A 19,049-nucleotide genomic window follows, 5' to 3' on the forward strand; every position below is an offset into this window, starting at 1 on the left:
TATGGCAATGACATGATGCCAAAACTGTTTATTAGCTCCAGTCCCCTATCGGGGATATAATTCACAGACAGAGACCTTGATAGCAAAGGAGATACCATAAACGGAGCAAAAAAGTCCGACACGCAAGAGGTGCGGGCTTTGCGTGCGGGCTTTAGGTGCGCTGCAGGGGGCTCGGCGGGAGCRGGAACGCAACCTCCGCGCGCGCGCGTGGAGGGCAGGAGAAACGCGGGCTTCTGCCTGGGGAAAACCGAGACGTCCCGGCCCGGAACCGCTCCCACGGAGACGCTGTCGAGCGTGAGAGTTGTTAAAAATCTCGGTTTTGGACTTAGGTGCCTGCGTGACGTTTTTTGTGTCCGTGCTGCATTGCAGGCCAGCCTTACGTCTGCTCTTGCGTCCAGGCAGGGCTGGATTTGAGTCAAAGCTGTTCTTCCTGCCCTACGTGTTAAAACCGGGAAGTCTGGATTTTGTTGGTAATATAATGGCATTSCATTTTCTTTTCATTTATTCCTCTTCCAGTTTAATCTCAAGACTCTGAAAATAACAATACACATGGCACAGATTGTAACGCTTTTTCAGACACTCTTAATTCTGCTACTTCACGATTACATCTCAGCTGAAGATGGTGAGACAAGAGCAAGTAAGTCATACACTTTATATTTTGGATAAGGGTAATTTAAAAGCCTGCTTTGAATTTATAATGTCTGTTTTCAGGTCCACGTGTATACTGCTTTCTCTGGTTAATTTTTTTGCAGTATAATTGTACTAGTGAAAATGCTGTGGTGCAGAAGTCACTTCAGGACCTTATTTCTCATTTAGGAAGGGAATATCTATATTTCTTTTAGAAAACTGAGCTGATCGTATTCTCTTGGAAATGTCCAAGGGGGCAGAAGGCACTGTAAAACTCCGGTCTTGGTTTAAAGCTGTGTCTTGATTACTTATGTATTACTTATCTTATATTTTGGCTATTGCATTCATCACTAAGCATTTTTCTTCTACTAAAACCAGAATATGCTACCAGCAATGTTCAACTGAGATTCATGAATTTATAATAACTAGTTCTGTATGTACAGTATAGCAGAATTGGAAGTCCAGTAAAATATATTTGTAGAAGGAGTGAATATTACTGCTGAATTCTGGATCATCTAGATTACGGCGTTCCTCCCCACTGCGCTTGGTTTGCTAACAAAAACAAGTTTTGTGTTTATCACCTCTGCAGCCAAATAGAGATAGGGAAAAAACAAAAATGTATCCCTCCCTGCTGCTTGCATGAAATGTAATTGCCAGTTAAAGAATAGAATTCCAAAATTTTTCATAGTTGTTGCTGGTGATAATGTAAAAAACAGAAGATGGTATGGTTTTCAGATACTGAGCAGAAGCTGTGTGGCTTAGTGAAACAATCTTGTTTTTGCTGATAAACTCAGCTGTTTTTTTTTAATGGAATGTACAACATATTTGTGGATACAGACTCCAACATAATCAGTAATTGATATGAAAAACAATTTCCTGCAATGGACGAGTTCATTAAAATAATGGTTTTATTTGTGTTTTTCAGGTTGCAGAACTGCTCCAGCAGATTTAGTRTTTATCTTAGATGGCTCTTACAGTGTTGGTCCAGAAAACTTTGAAATAATCAAAAAATGGCTTGTCAATATTACACGAAATTTTGACATAGGGCCAAAGTTTATTCAAGTTGGAGTTGTCCAGTACAGTGATTATCCTGTACTTGAAATTCCCCTAGGAACTCATGAATCCACCGAAAATCTAATCARGGAAATGGAATCTATACATTACTTAGGAGGAAATACAAAAACAGGAAGAGCTATTCAGTTTGCCTATGACCATCTTTTTGCAAAATCTTCAAGATTTTTAACAAAAATAGCAGTTGTTCTCACTGATGGGAAGTCTCAAGATGAAGTCAAAGATGCAGCAGCAGAAGCAAGAAAAAATAAAATCACTTTATTTGCTATTGGTGTTGGCTCAGAAATTGAAGAGGATGAACTTAAAGCTATCGCCAACAAGCCTTCATCAACTTATGTATTCTATGTTGAAGATTACATTGCGATATCAAGAATTAAAGAAGTCATTAAGCAGAAACTCTGTGAAGGTAAGCAAATGATCATAAAATATTTTTGAAAGGTYGGAGTATGTAGTGCTGTACCCATATTTCACAAACAGACCTGTTTGGGAACCTGAGGCACTTGGCGAGTTTTACTATGACAACGTCTTGATTTTGATCTTCTTTGTGGGAATCTCCCCAAAATTTTAGTTTCTGTGTTAAAACAAAGAGGTATATTTGGGAAAGATATGGTTTGTTAACACAATATGTGTTTAATTTCAGTGTGTGGAAGTTTGTCCTAAGTCGCAATTTTTTTACATTAACAATGTTTAGAAACTTGAAACAGTTGAGCAATTCTCACAGTACTGAGAATATAGGGCTTACTTTAGCGCTTTTCCCAGGTACTGCTGATACTTATCCACAATAACACACAGTTCATCATTTCTTCTTGACAATTGGGAGGATAACTTATCATTATACACAGCCGTTCTTCAGCTAGTATGTGTTTAAAAACCCAGAAGAAAGACTCTTGGCAAAAGTGCCTGGAATTCTAACAAGCTGTTACGATCTTTTTTGAAAGAATTAGCCAAGATCAACATTGTAAACTTGACTTTCTAGTTTTAGAATGCTAACAGCATTACTGCATTGAATTTTTGATAACTTTGTGAAGCAATAACTTTCCCATCTAAAAAATTCTAGCAAATGCATCACTCAGAAGGACTCTGTTTTACAGTGTATATGTACGTATCAGTGTTGTCTTGTACCTGTTTTATTACCAAGAATTGATGCAAATCCTGTTTCAGTTGTACCACATTCCTGTACTTGAAGGAGTGAAKAGTAGTTTTCATTTGTTCTCACTTTGAGCATGGACTTGATCGAAAAATGATGGTGATATTTATGTTGAGGTTAATAGTGTTTATTTCTTGATACACTTAACAAAAATTGTAGTAATTCCTTGTAGCTGATATAGTAAAGTGAAGCCAATCCAAAACTGAAATCAGCCAAATGCAGTTAAGTTCTTTAATAATGTCTCATGTAGGGAGAAATTTCCCCAAATAAACACAGTAATTTCTTTAAATAAAGTTTAGAAGAAGTGACGTTATATTTCATCAAGATGAATTTCTTGCTTTCAGAATAAAGCTAACAAGAATCCTTTAAAATTCAGCTGCGGTATTTGACTTGCATCTTCCAGCAGTAAACTGTGAAGGTTGATGACATATACAAAATAGGACTTCTTTTTATTTGTTTTAAATGTACTTACTGTTTTACTTTAAGTGACCCTTGGCTTCCATTCTCTTACGTCCTGCTCTTTCCTAGCGTTAGCAGTCTGAGATGCCYCTCGCAAAGAGCAGTCAGAGCCAACTGGCAGCCTCGTTTCTAACTACAACGTCTTTAACAGGTGAACTCAAAGCCTAGTAAGCTGGAAATTCCATATCTGAGTGGTGGATTATTTTATGCCCGTTGTTAAGTTTCATTTTGACTCAGGAGAGGAAGTTCCGTAAGGACAAAGCRTCAATGAATGGGCTATCATCAACCGCGTTGAACTTCTGAAGGTTTTGTAGTTGTGGCTTGGTTACTAGATAATGCGATTTCACATCAGAATTCCAGAAGGAAAAATAAAGTATAAAAAATCTATATAAAGATACCAAAAAGAAACTAGTTGTTGGTGTAGAGATTTGCTATGACTGATAATGCTGACTGAAGACTTAAACCAGTTCTTAATTTTGTCAATGACTTTGCATCCTGTGTAATGACTCAGATATTTATGATCAAACAGTCCTGCCAGAAGATGGTCCAGGAGCCCCAAAGAAGATCTACCTTATAGTGAATATTTTATGTAATTCAGGGTTTCGCAATGTATAATTTTACTCATGCGTATTTGCATTAGGTTGGAAGTACTATTTTGGCATTAATCCAGAATAATGCCTCTCACATCAAGTGATCCTGTTTCTGCATTTTTTTGGGATGTTACACCAAATTTCTAATACCATAACTGAAGAAAGATTCTTGCCTTGACTCTCAATGTGTTTTTAATGCATCTTAATGGCAACATGACCATTACTCAGCTTTGAAATAAGTGAGTTTTGAAAATATTCTTCTGATATTGTTGCACGTGCCTTTTATTATTTACATTAAAGAAACCTGAAAAAATRAAGTATTATCACTACTTAATTTCAGAAGTATGCTGACTTAAATCCTACATCTGTGTTTTGATGTGAGTAAGTGGAAAAGTTACATTGAGCTTTGTATTTTCTTATTTATGTGTAGCATTCATAAGGTAGATATTTTATTTTCCATAACGTAGACAGGGCAAATTCTTGCAGTTCTTTACTTGTAGAACAAGACAGGCAATTTGCAATACCTTTTAAATTTGGGGGTCAGATGACACTTTGAGAAGAGGAAGAGAAAACCCTAATGAAGACCAAGGGAAGGCAATCGGTCTGTTTCTCAAAAGCAGGTTCCAAAAATAAGATCAAAGATGTACCTGCATTAGCTAGTATATATGGAGAGTGTGCATTTGTGGCACACCTCTCACCTTGTATGTCCATAAGAAGCTAAAGTCCAAAAAAGTTGGGCAGAAGCTTCTTGTTCCTGACACGTCCCCCTGGGATGCACTACCCGTTCCCACCACGGCCGGCTTGGGCGGACCCTTAGCCGAGTTTTCTCAGAGCTGGGGTATCCTGCCTCCCCTTCTCCAGAGCAGGGGTAGCGTCTGACTGTTGCTGACTGGGCTGGAAAGGGGAGRGGGGCAGTGTTGCACATTTAGTACAGAGCAGCCAGTTTAGACCATCCGTGGTAATTCCCTGGCACTGAAATGTGAGTTTTCCAGCGTGTGGCTGCTCCACATGGAGATGAGAGAACCCTCCACCCCTTCTTTGGATGTATTCCTAACCTCATCCTCTCTCTGAGCTGAGACTTTTCTGTAGAAACAGTGGAAAATGAATGGTGGAAATGTATTTACTGTAAATAGCTTACATAATTTTAACAAAATGAGAAGTTGTTTGCTTTCTTTTTGTTGATTTATTACTTTAATATAATGTTGGCTTTAGCATTTAGTTTCATTCTCTTTCTCCCGCTCTTCTTCTTCTTCTTCTTTTTTTTTTAAGGAATTTAGGTCCACTGCCTAGTATTGTTTTTGTGTAAAAAGAATTGAACAGAGATAACATTCAGCCAACTTTACTTTCCACAGAAAATACATCACATGGTATTTGTCCTGTGTGAATAGCTTTAGGTGGATTACAGTATAATAGCCAAAATACATTAGAGTCCRTATTGAGTGAAAAAAGATGAAAAAAAAAAGTTGTAAATAATTTTATCTTTTTCCGCTTTCGGTGTGATTTCATAGTTGGGAGGCTGAATTAAGCCAAATCATTAGTGCATCCAGAAAGTTAACAGCTATAGCTTTGTGGCATTTTGAGACCACGTGTGTTTAGAAATTCAAGCCCCTATTTTATATTGTAATACTGCAGCTAGCCACAATTCATAGTAGTATATGAATCTAATTGCAGAAAAACACATCTCAATATTCTCACTTCTTGCTTCTTAAGGATTCTGCATATCCCTTCTCTTTTGCTGTATTAACCGGCAGTTCTTTCTTAAAAGTCAGCTACAGAACAATAGGCATGTGGGGGTTACTTTTTTGAAAGTTTTAGTTATGTTTTGAACTACAGTTGCGTTTATTGCTTTGCAGAGTCTGTATGTCCAACGAGAATTCCAGTGGCAGCTCGAGATGAAAAAGGATTTGACATTCTGCTAGGATTAGGTGTGAAGAAAAAGGTTAAAAAGAGAATTCAAATACCAACTACTAATGCAAAAGCTTATGAAATAACCTCACGTGTTGACCTGTCAGAATTGACAAGGTATTTAACTTTAAAAATATGATTCTAAATTTTGTAACATTTTTATCATTTAAAGTGTGGCAGACTACAACTGTGGTCTTTTTCTTTCACCCTCCTTCCTTCTCCCTTAGGAATGTGTTTCCAGAAGGTCTGCCTCCATCATATGTGTTTGTTTCCACTCAAAGATTTAAAGTAAAAAAGACATGGGATTTGTGGAGAATCCTAAGTCTGGATAAGAGACCACAGATAGCAGTCACTGTTAATGGAGAAGAGAAAACGCTGTCGTTCACAACAACAAGTTTAATAAATGGAACGCAGGTTATTACTTTTGATGCGCCTCGTGTGAAGGTAAGGAGGAGCTCCACATCCGGCTGCAATACTTGTACACATTTTTCCTTTGTCCTTTGCGTTTTTTTAAAAATGTGTGGTCTCGTGCTTGGCTGCTTAGGCATCTCAGAATAGGGAATTTCATCCATTTTTCCTGAGTGTCCACGGAGTTCATCCATGTAGRTGCCTCACGGGTGCTTTCTATCCAGCAGTGTCCAGCAGGTAGTTGTGAAGATGAGGTAGAGTTGTTGCACACAGCTCAGTTCTCAACAGATGCATTGGCTGAAAAGTATCTTCTGCCTTTGGTATGGACACCAGAAAACGTGAATCAAAAAATTCCATTTTTAGAGAGAGTTTTATTGAGCTTCTAAATTCCTTAAACATACATAAAAGGAGGAAAAAATGCATAATGAAAGAAGTGACTTTCTTCTTTGGAAGAGAAGTTAGTGGCTTACAAGGGGTTTGTCCCGTTCTCTGTTGAATAGAAATTCCTTTCAGCCAATTATTTTTCTCAGCCTGGACAGAGAGATTCCCTTGTTTGCCCAGACCATTTTGGTTTTCCTCAGAATGTAATCTGAAAGTTCCCTTTCTATCTTCTTTCAGGAATTTTCAGTGAAATAGTCAACTCCGTAAGAAAGATTATCCCACATACGGGGCAGCCACAGAGGGAAGGGGAATGTATGTCTCTACTCTTGTATTTGTAGCAGCAGCATGGGAATACAGCAGCACAGGAGTAAGAGCCTGGAGTTTCCCCTTCCTGCTTTAGAGAGTATTTTTTAAGTGAAATCAGAAGACAGACTTCAACAACAACAACAACAAAAAAAAAGCATGAGAAAAATTTACCCCTAGAATACTTAGTGTTCCAAGCAGTTTCTAGTTTTCTGGGGAATTTTACTTTTTCTTTACAAATTGCTTCTGCCTTTAACATTTTTTGAAATGAAATCATTTTTTTGGAACAAGCAAAGTGTTTAATTTGATTTACTGGAAATCATGAGAAATTTTGGTTTCAAATCAGTCTGAAATTGTTTAATTGGTTTTGGCAGCCAAAGTGAAAAATCAGTTTTATTCCTGCAGTGCCAGATACCCATGAACTTCAGCCCACAAAGAAGACTTTGTTTCTTTTCTGTCCTGTTTCTCCATGCTTGGATTTATTATTATACAGAATCATATTTCTTTGCCCTTTTTAGGGCTGCATGCCTCTAAACACATTAATGAATATTGTTAATCCTTTAATGAACCTCTTTGTCGAACATTTATGATTATTTATCACATCTACTCAGTTAGGAAAATGGAAATGTTCTATATTCTGCTTTGCTGTTTATTTTTATCGTGTAATAAGGGCCACTGTAAATACATAAAATCGCAGTCTACAAATAAAAATAACATGGGGGCAGAGATCTTATCTGAGGGTGTGAACTAACTAGTAAAGGAAGTGAGATTAATTTCTGATTATGCCTACAAAAGGTGACAAAAATATAAACYGTACTAGGAGGTGTATGTTTCAGCTGCTCTTGGGCATCAGTCTAGTGTGGGATTAATCTCAATTCAATTTAGCTATATAAAAGATAAGTATCAAGACTAAATAGCTAGATTGTTTTTTTAAAATTAGTGGATAGGTTCAAGGAGGTGGCATTCCTTTCCATGCTGAATTTCATTCCTAAGGTAAACGAGATGAATATTTCTCTAAAGGTATCCCTTGTTCTCTGTTACCTATAGAAACAAGCTAGGCTGTTTGTTTAGACCAAACCTTACTAATAGCTCTTTAAATAGTTCAAGTTCTTTGAGATAAATGTGGTACTTGATTCTTTCGTTGTAACATTTGTGGTTCTTTCTGCTACTGTCATGATTAATTTAAGATTTTTTTCAGAACAGATTGGGTAGAAAGATTTTCAAGTAACGTTTTTATTTCGTTGTGATTGAAGGTCTAAACTGCATGAAACAYTGTGCCACTGCTGGAGAACAGATACAGGTTTCAATATATTCAGGACCATAGGCTGAAAAATCTATACCAGTTTTAAAAAATCCTGAAATAGTGACTAAATATTATACAGAATTTCTTGACTAATACTTATTTTGCCTATTTGATTTTTGTTTTTTGGCATATCAAAGCCAGAAACGCTGATCATCTCTACCATTACCAGGCAGGTTAAGAGTTGAAATGAAGTTTTACGGTAGTTAAAATTGAAGACACTTTGTTTCAAGCATTTCTGTTTTCTTCACTTTTCTTAGACATTGTTTGATGAAGGCTGGCATCAAATTCGTCTCTTAGTAACAGAAGAGTTTGTAACTTTATATATAGATGATCAAGAAATTGAAACGGAGCCATTGCATCCCGTTTTAGGTATTTACATCAGTGGCCTAACCCAAATTGGAAAGTATTCTGGGAAGGAGGAAACCGTACAGGTAAGCATATACTGAAAACACAGTAATTTCAGTATCAGACTGCTTCAGAAATTCTGCTGCAGGCTAACATTTCCATTGGAGCCTTCTGTTTTCCTGAACTTACTCTTCTGATTTACTGTGGGTGGACACTGAATATGTAGCATTTCAGTAATTAACGGGAAAGGAAGCAAATATCTTTCTCCAAAAGCCAGGAGCCRTCAGGAGTCGATTGCCCGACTGGTCTCGCTAAGTCCAGGGCGCCGGTTTTTGCTGCAGCAGTAATTTCATGCCGTGCAGCCCCCTGAATTTGGGGAACGGTATCTGAAGGCAGGGGATGTGCTGGAGGAGACCCTGCGAACGGCGCACGCGGGGTCTCCTCTGTGCCGCGGCGCCTCGAACTCCCTTTGCCCTCGGCTGTACGCGGCCACTGAAAAGTTGGTAAAGACGTCGCGCTGTGTGAGCAGGTGCGAGCGATAAAGACTACAGCATTTACACCGTTCCAGACGTTTGCTAAATAGATWATTTCCTTGTTTTAATTTCTTATGATTTATTTATAGCACCATAGTAACGACATTACTAATTAGCCTGAGAGTCATGGAGGCAATGCTGAGAAATACTGAATTACTTGAACAGGCATTATTTATAGGCATTTTGAAAGCTTCAGGCATTTGTTTCAAGGCAAGTGGAGAGTTCAGAATGATAATGAACCATCTCATACATCGTTTTTGTCGRCGCAGAATTATCCCATATGCTGCCTTTTAATAGCTTTGTACATTCTAGKGTTTTAGGCTGCTTTTCGTTGGTGGTGTTTCTTGTTTTTTTTCCCCCTCTCAGTTAGCTGCAGAAATGGGACTTTTTTAGATTCCCAGTAATTCTGTTTCTCAGTTAAGGAATGTTATGACCAGGACATTTTATCTGAAATAAAAATGAAAACATTTTAGGAATGTGGAATTGTTAAAGATCCGCTTTTGGTAATGGCCTGGAATCAAAGTAGAAAATCTACAACAGGGAGCAATTTTGTATTTCCAGATGATTTCTATAATCTAAAAAAGGTATTTTCTTTCTGCAGTTTCTCAGACTTTGTGACATGTGCAGTAAGCCACATTAACAGTCAAGCTTTGCCAAAATGTATCTATTTAAACTATTATTATAGAGAAATATTTTAATGAATCTGCATARCACCTTTCAGTGACAAGGTATTTTGAAATCCATTAAGAAAAAAAACAGTCGGAGTGGGATATGAAGAATGATACAAGAGTCAGATTTCACAATAAAGTAGAGAAGCCAATTTGCAATGAAGAAAAGGAAAAAAAAATTCTTCAGAAACTAGTGAAATTTCAGTTGTCTTCATGTCCGCTGGGTCAGATGTTTTCCAGTGATAATTTGCAAGTGTTCTCCAAGCAGTTAGGCTCGTACTTAGGCTGAAGCGCTTTCCAGCGCAGTGATGATAAACTTATGCATGTACCTAGGTTTTGTGAATTGTAGCTAAGACATTTTAAATTTGCCAATTTAAACTCCTYGGACGGCTGATATTAACAGACTCCACATGCTGTGTCTTCCCCTCACCCCCTCCACTAGTCAAGCTCGTGTCCCGAGATTTCCCGTAGGAATAACCGGACTTTCTTCTCCTCAGTCACGGTAGTCTCCTACTAGACGCATTGACTTCAGCTGAGTTTCATTTTTCTGGTGTACAGTGACAGACCAGAATGGCACAACTTTTACTCACCTGGAGCCAATGTTTTTATTGTCTGCTTTTCAAAATTTTAGGTTTTACATCTGAACTCTGAGCTAGATCCTTCCAAGCATCAGGGACGCTTTTTATTACTTGATCAAAATTTATTAACTTTACATCCAGTGCAGACTGCTTGGTGTAGAAACATCTTCCCAGGATTATTTAGGTATTTAGATTTTGCCTGTGGGGTTGTAACTGTCTCCTGATGATATTGGCAACCAGTGTTATTTGTGCTGTGCATGTTCTGACTTATTGTCAAAGATTTGGGGCAGTAATTCCATCGTTTCAGAAAGCAAAATCTTGGATTGATTATTTTCCGTTAAATAATTTTTTTATAGACCATGTAATTTCATTGTGAGTAGCCTGAATAAAACTGCTTCTACATCTTTCATTGCTTCTTAACTGTACTGGACTCACAGAGCTTCCAGTTTCTATTACTTTGTGGTTTCTCATTCATTTTCTTTTATGCCCAAGGGTTATATAATTTAAGAATGATATCATTTAAATTTACTTCATGTTAGACTTTTAAYACTTTCTAAAAAAAGTTTTTTTGTGTTTTGAATTATAGTTTGATTTACAAAAACTGCGGATCTACTGTGACCCAGAGCAAAATAACCGAGAAACAGTCTGTGAGATCCCAGGATTTGTGAGTATGATAGATGAACTTCTGAGGATTACTTGGCTTTTTTTTCAAATCACTGTTTAAAGCTAACTTAATAATGAGTTCTTAAAATACATAACACTACATTGATTCAGCTGCTGCAAACAAAAGCTTTTTTACCCATGCGATATCATTCAAGTGACATAGAACTTGTCTGTTTTCAGCCTTATTTTTGCACAAACATATTTTTAAATCTTTTTTTTTCTGACATAGGTAGCATAGCAGGCTTTGATGTAAATGTAGATATTTGATGGTGAAAATTTGACAACAGAAAAGAAGAATCTCAGAATTTTATGTCACAGGTTCAGGACTTCAAACTTTATAAATTAATCAAATAAYCAGGTTATAATTATAAAATACTTTAAATATAATTTAGCTTATCTAATATATTCACCAGTGTATTGATGCTCACCAGGAGGTCATTCAATCTGAGATTTTTTTTTATGTAACCAGCAGAACTATCTTTTAAGTTAGGTTTTCCTCTCATAAGTACCTATGCTGAAGTCTATGTTAAAACTTCCATTGACTGAAATGATGCCAAGACTTCATAAAATATATTTTGGATAATGCAGAACTGAAATCCAGTCCAGTTTGTGCATAATTAGGAAGCTTAAGGGGCTGCTTTGGCCCTCTCCTTGCCCTTGTGTTTAGAGATAATTATGCAATGAAATGTAAAACACGTGTGAACAGATTTTTGAAAGCATTCAACTCCCTTTTCAAAATACAAACAAAGAGGTGTTTTGTGTSTACAGTTGCCTTGAAAATGCCATCCTTTATGTAGTCTCTGAAAAGAACAGAGTTAAAGGTAATCAGACACCAGTGCCCTAGTGTGTAAGACYKKATTTTGCTTGTTTTGATTTGGTCTATTATTAGGGTGATTTTGCTTGACAGCAGAACCTGTGAGTCTTCAGCATCCAGATAGTTGGTTCTTTGCCCAAGATCCCTTATACAGCTCCAGAGCCAATGTGTCTGGCTTCTATTTAACGAGGACTGGTTTGGCTGTAGCAGTAGCCCCCGTAGAGTGTAGCACCCCTATTAAGATCTACTTTTTTCAAAACCTGGAAGTTTAATTTAAGCGGCAACTATGTAGCTAGATTATTAGCTGTCGTGAAAGCTGACTGTGTGTTTCAGGAGCTGATGGATGTGGGAACGCGGTGTATAGTTGGCTTTACTTCCTGAAGTAAAGTTAGTATTGGCTGTTTAGCTGCTCCACATATCTTCTTACACTTTACAAAATATGAGTAGGATACAGAAAGTAAACAAATGAAAAAAAATTCGGGATATAGAAAGGAAACACTCAAAACCCCGTCGTATTTTGCATTCTCTGTGCTTGGGCAAGAGGTTAGAGCAAAGAGGTTGATTTTGCCAATTCAATTTCACTTGCTGTTATAAATTAAATATATAAATTTCACCCATGAAAATTCTGGATTCCTTCAGAAAATAAAAAATGTTGGATGTTCTCCGAGGAGGTGATGCAACAGCAAGGTATATATGCTTTGTGGTTGTATTCCGTGGGACTGTGTTTGTGTCAGAGTTTTAAAGCTAAGCAGGGCTTGAATGTGCTAACAGTGGCCTGAATTCATCCCTGCTACTTGGGGTACCTGGGTGCAGAGTTGGTTTAAGCTCCCTGTACAAACCATGGAGAAAAATAACCTCTGGAGGCTGCCTAAGATTTAGATTGGATGTAGAGGAGCTGGCTGTGAATGAAGTCCGTGGTGACTGTTTGCATCAGAAACCTCCTGTATATGGAGCGGGTGATGGTGGTTGCTAACTGATTAAGTAAGACAATTTCAAGGTTGGCGTGCTGAAATATTTGGGGACACGTTGTTCTGCRATATTGCGGATACCAGAAATCCCGCTTCAGTTTATAGTGAAGTCTTATGCACTCGTACAGGGAAGCAAGTGAGGAAGAGGCCAGCCTTGCCTCTGTGTCGACACGAGTTTTCCTGCATGCTGCGTTCAGGCTGAGATCAGAACATTTTGTAATATTATGATACATTTCTTACATTTACATTTTTTTGCATCTTTTCTGTTTTGTCATGTTATGGCACATTCTTGGACGTGAATGAGTAAGCAGAGGATGTTTTTTTGATGAGAAATTACTCTTGGCAAAAAGCTTGACACAAATATAAACATACAGTGTATAAATACTTACATCATTTAGTTTTAATACTAGTTTTGTCATTTCCGTTTAAAATTGCTACTGGCAGCTCCTGTTGAAAAACCCTTAAATGATAGTAAAATTCACTGGCTTTGATAGCAACTGCACATGAATTTGAGAAAGTGTGGAATTTTGAGTTATAGTTGCTTGACAGTTACAACCCCAAATTTATGAGTGATTTTAGTAGTATTTGCAAATAAATGGATTTTGTTTGTTACAAATGTTGCTATACTCTTAAACTATGTTTCTTCTTGTTTCAGAATGGAGAGGTAGGCTCAATCCTAAACTGCTCAAACTCAGTTTAAGGTAGTATTTGACTTTATATAAACATTGTTATTGTAGGGAACATATGCTCTATTTTGAAAAGTGGACATACGTTTGCTAAACTTAAAAATACTAGAATTCCATTAATTGAACACAAGTCAATAGGCAAATTCAAAACTGGCTTTTTGAAGAAACCCATGTTTGTTAGAATAAATGGCCTTTTTTTTTTTTTTTTTCAGTTCAATTCAATTGCTCTTATTTGCAGGGCTGGATGCTGTTGCAAAGTGAATGGGGATATGCACAGTCAGGTAGCTGTTCCTGCATCCTGTGAATGGGAGCTCCCTGAATGGGAGTTAATATGAAGGCTTAATGTGATAGTTCCGTTAGCCGCTCTGGTAACTCCAGTCATGCTTGGTGCTGTTGCAATGAAAACATGGACTTGTATTTTGAACACTCATCTGACCCTGAGAAAGCATTGCGTTCAGAGAAGATCGTAAAATGACTGCATTTTCACAGAAAATCTGAGTAAAATGTTAAGGAAAGTGAATTTGATAATTACAAAATCTGCTTCTCCACACCCTGGATTCTTAAATTTCAGCCTTCACATAGCTCTGAGCACTTACTGTGTGAAAGAGGATTCAGTGAATCCAACTTTGGCATATAAATTCAGTCCAGATGCACCTAAATTTTGGGTGCCTGACCCCGGGCAAAGGGACTCCAGTCCCCTGTCCTTAGTAGTTTTCTCGTCAGCACTCCCCTCCAAACCCACAGACCTTGATAAGATACCCAGGTTTCTTGTGATGTCTATGGAGGGAAGTAGATCCTTCCAAAAAAAAAATCTGTGGAGGAAGACACAGTGTGCCAAGGTTTATTGCTACTGCTGTTTGCTAAGAAGCATAGTCTGGAGTTAGATCCACGATTGCTCTTTGGGGGGAGAGGCAGCTCCCGGGCTGGGTTTGGGGGCTGGTGGGAGTGCGTGGGAGTAGCAGACGTGTCCCTTGTTTCTCAAGTAGCTTGGTGGTTGGGACACTTGTCCAGGAGTTGGGACACCTGGGCTTTGAGTACTTTCCAGACTTGTCCCAGGTGATAATGTGCTAATCTCCCTACCAGCCGTGGTCAGTTTGCTCTGAGTAACATTTATTAGGCCCTTTTTAAAGTTTTAAATAGTGGTATTTGCATTATTGATCACCCTACAAATGACTATCCTTTAGGAGAACGGCTTTGCATATTGGCAGATTGAAAACTGTCAAAGAATTTGACAAAATATTTGTGGAACAAAGAACAAAGCCTGTTTCAGAAATCAATCCATCAGAGTTACTTAATTATTTATTTATTTTTCTTCTGGGTAAAGTGATGAATTCGTGCTTGGAAAGTTGTTGAGGGGGAGATATTCAGATAAGCAGAAGGTCCAGCAGAACAAATATGTGAAAGCCAGGACCTGTGCAAGCTAAGGAAGATCAACTTGGTATAATGGTGCATTTGTTGAACTTTTTGGCGTGTGTATTGATGGTTGGTCTCACTCTTGGTAGTGCATGAATGGTCCTAGTGATGTAGGCTCAACGCCTGCCCCCTGCATATGCCCGCCAGGAAAACAAGGACCTCCAGGCCCCAAAGTAAGTTTCTAGTCTTTCTTATTAAACATATAGTGCTTTTATTGTTGCTCAAGTGTTATGTTGACAGCCGTGGTCATGTGGGTTAAAAATGAGGAGACCACTCACACCATTAAACGCAGTGGATCAGAATAGTGGTTAGTATCCTTACAGGCCAGTTTTAATGCCATATGATAACACAAATACAACTTTTAAAGAAACTGCTCATTAATGTAATCTCGTTATATTTATACAATGTAAAATTGTGTTTCTGTGTACTTACTCAGCAAATGATTTTGCAGTATTTGCATGATAATGAAATGGTTTGCTAATAAATTAGTCAGTCATTTAATTCAGATTTTTCTCTTTGTTTAATAATAGAGTAAATACTTACYGAGAGAATTCCACCCTAGGCTGATCTGATTTCTATGATCTCCCTTAAATGCTGGTGAAGGATTAAAAGCCTAAAATGAGGACGGGACTTAGGTCTCAGATCTCGAATGTGGCTCACTCAGATCTCTAGTATTTACCATAGTTCCCTCTCCAGTATTTATGATGAGCAGGCTGTCCACAACTATTAGCATGCCTTCTAAAAACTGACAGGAAAACTCCAATTTATCCTTCATTAAGCAAATGTTTACAATAAAAAAATCAAAACTATTARTATAATATTTAACAATTATGCTGCAGCTACCTCGGCTTAAAGGACTTTCTGCTGTAATGATAAAGGTGTCTCTAACCAAGGAATTGGAAACCAAATGATGGAGATCATTATTATTTCATGTAGTGGATTTTTTAAAAACTTTTTTTTCTTCTTTAGCACATTAGAGAAAAAGAGGGAGGGAGAAGAAGGTACTCATCAAAAATATTCTACAGCCCACCCTATAAAGCATAAAAGCTTAGGAAGTGTCAGAATTAAGGTGATCTATACAGTTTAAATTAGATACCTGCTTAATAAGCAATCTCTCAATTGCATTGCAGTATAATATTTGTTTTGGAYTAACTAGATAAGACAGGTGACAAGATATTGCCTAAGTTACAAGACTGCAGAACGAGTGAAAAGGAAGACAATTTAGGATTGCATAGGTTATCTTAGTTACAGAATATCTTAACTTCTGTATAACAGACTTTGCAGCCTTATATGTTTAAACATAATTTGTGTATTAGTAATATTAATACAGTACAATAAAATTAATCCAATTAAAGTAATTTACAAATACAAGTAATTTTTTAAACTAACTTTTTAAAATCATGGGCTATAACACTGCATAGTGTAGATACTGAGTATTTAGTTTCTTGCATATCAAAGCTGGTCTCTAATTTGGACATTTATAATTCTAGATAACTTATTATTAATTTTTGCAAATGGTAACAGCTTATGCTGTGTGAGTTGTGAGTTGTGTAAAGAGACATTATTCTTATATACTTTCCCATTTCATTCATCAAACCACATCTGTGGTTTGCATATGAAAAGATGTTTTTTCACAGTCAACCCAAAAGTCAGCCTGGTGTTTCCCTTCTGAAGTCCCCCCTGTCCGTGATAACTCTGAAGTTGTGACGGAGCTGAGAGCTTGCTAATGGGTCGGGCTGAGGAGCAGGCTTAAAGTTCCTGTAGAAGTAAAAGGCTTTTATGAGTCAAGTCTTGTTGGATTTTGTAGGGCCCAAATCAAGTCCTTCGGTAAAATAAACAGAGATGACGTAAATGCACTAAGAGGATATACTGAGTAGAAAGTTATGTTCTTACCATAAACATGATATCTGGGGAACTGAGTTTTATTTTGCCTTTGTGCGGTCGTAACAAAGGCTACCAAAAGAATTGCAAAGACCTTCTCATRAGAATTACAAAGCAATACTTTTTTAAAAAAAAAAACAGCAATAAATGTGTGAGGAGGAGTTTTTTATTAACAGGTTTTAATCCCGACTCTTGCTTTCCTCGTGTTTTGGCTCTAAGAACTAAACTCAGCCAAATCCTTGGTAAAGAGATGGAAGTTATGTTCAGAAGAGAACTGCTAGGGTAACAAGGTTTTAATAGAGAATTTTTCATCTGTTTTTACTTCTCTTGTTGAGGATGCTGAAAACCTTGAAAGCACGTGAGGTAAAGGGCCTCCTCTGCAAGGAGACCCTGCGCGTGGGCCTGTGTCTCCACGTCCTGCCCAAGGAGCGAGGGAGGATTTTCCCAGGCAGAGGTTACAAGATCCGTTGCTTTTTTGCTGTAAGAACAGTGGCAGGTATCTGGCTTTGCAGCCAATATTTGTATTAAGATTAGGATTAGGATTAAGGTTAGACTATGCTAATGTTAAACTGCTTTTTGCATTAACATATTATATCCCTGCAGGGTGACCCTGGGCAGCCCGGGAATCATGGTTATCCTGGACAGCCTGGTCCAGATGGTAAGCCTGTGAGTACTAAAAACTTAAAACTTAGTCATATATTGTAAATGTAAACTAACAGGAGGAAGGTCATGTACCATGCATATCAGATTCTCAAATTCAGATGATTCTTGCCATTCTGTGAAACTGTGAATATTGTTTAAGCGCTATCTAAATGTAACTAGTCTATGAATATGTTAATAACAATATCTTTATTTCAATTAAAAATATTGTAAATATGATAGCATGAGTTAGGTGCTGTTGTAAAGCAGAAAACAGTATGCGTGCTGCTCTTGGTCTATGTGTCATTTAGCAGCAGTTATCACCTTATGACTTGCGATCTTTAATGCTTAGATTTTTTGATTTAGGAAGCTGTTTAGGACAGGAAAAATCCTGTCTATTTTGTTTTAGGAATTGCATCTTATGTTTAGGTTTGGTTCATTTAATTTCTTGTGGTCCGAGTCCTATAGCAATAATCAATAAAAATATATAGATATACATACACAATGTTTAACATGCAAATATTTTGCAGTTCTACACATTATATGTTAAAACATACGTCATAAAAATGTCTGCATTTTTCTCTCACTCTAGATTACTTTTTAAATTGATAGTTCATTCATATGAATGGTAAAGACTGAAAGAAAGTGGATGAATAACAGACATCCCTAAAATAAAAATGACAAATTTGGCGATGGCTCGATTGGTCTTTGTGACTAACATTTTTTTATTGTGATAAAACTGTAATAAAATAAATGCATACGTAAGAATAGTCTACATTTTTAYTTTAAAATCTTCGGAAGCTGCTAARCTGTTGACACCCAGGCTCCTGTGCTGGGCAAAGCCGGGCAAAGACCTGCAGCTCCCGAGCTCCCGCGGCAGCACTGCGCGCGTGCCGCCAGCGTGCAGGAGGAGGGCAAGCCAACGGCTGAGATGTGAACGTCACCACTGATGTTTCTGTCACAGCAGTGTGGCCCCTGATGTGCCTTACTACTTACTAAGCTGTGTCATTTTATTAAAAAGAAAAGAAAAAAATGGAAGACAGTTGGGAAGAGAGGACAATTTCTCTGCTGAGCACTTCGTACCAAAAAGAGGGAAAGAAAAGTGCATGCACTTGCTACAAACTGTTAATTTAGCGTGGACCTTTTGTTTTTATTTTAAGGAGTAAATCATATGCTTGAATCCCTAGAATGTTTTTATCTTACCCAACATTAGATAGCTAAAAAAAAAAAAATACAGTATGAGCAAGTAACTGCACATGTCTGGTCTTTGGCCATGATGAATCATTCTTTAGAAGTGCTCTGTCCATGCTTTGTAAGAGGCACCTGCACAMGATGACCCAAAACACTAAAAATCTAAATGGATATGTGCAGAGAACAAGATGACCCAAAACACTAAAAAATTTAAGTGGATGTGTGCAGAGAAGACAAAATCCTTTAGGCAAGAGACATTGGATAATGGGGGGGGGGGAAGAAAAATGCTGTGGTTTTTGGTGACACTTAGCAGGGTTCTCTTGTTTTGGGCTATTTTATCAAGYTTGACAAACCAAACAGACTTCAGAGAAGGGAACCAAAAAGCTAGACTGGGTCTTTCTACTTCATTCTCTGTTTTAGTAATTGTTCTGTCCTTTGGAAAGATTGATGAGGATATTGTAACTAATCACGAGTCT

General features: G+C 37.5%; 1 protein-coding gene across 1 annotated transcript in view; it reads left to right on the plus strand.

Annotated features, from left to right (window-relative positions):
- Positions 1-519: 519 nt before the first annotated feature.
- The window catches only part of COL21A1 (collagen type XXI alpha 1 chain), a 76,217-nt gene continuing 57,687 nt past the window's right edge, over positions 520-19,049 (plus strand). The window contains exons 1-9 of the mRNA XM_085324864.1: positions 520-637; positions 1,553-2,104; positions 5,748-5,916; positions 6,027-6,243; positions 8,452-8,625; positions 10,905-10,982; positions 13,419-13,427; positions 14,952-15,035; positions 17,347-17,409. Of these exons, the coding sequence (XP_085180990.1) occupies positions 550-637; positions 1,553-2,104; positions 5,748-5,916; positions 6,027-6,243; positions 8,452-8,625; positions 10,905-10,982; positions 13,419-13,427; positions 14,952-15,035; positions 17,347-17,409 (1,434 nt within the window). The 5' untranslated portion in view covers positions 520-549. The remainder of the gene's footprint in view (positions 638-1,552; positions 2,105-5,747; positions 5,917-6,026; positions 6,244-8,451; positions 8,626-10,904; positions 10,983-13,418; positions 13,428-14,951; positions 15,036-17,346; positions 17,410-19,049) is intronic.

Source organism: Rhea americana, unplaced genomic scaffold, assembly GCF_003343005.1.
Source record: "Rhea americana isolate MKP2758 unplaced genomic scaffold, rheAme1 scaffold_94, whole genome shotgun sequence".
Lineage (NCBI taxonomy): Eukaryota > Metazoa > Chordata > Aves > Rheiformes > Rheidae > Rhea > Rhea americana.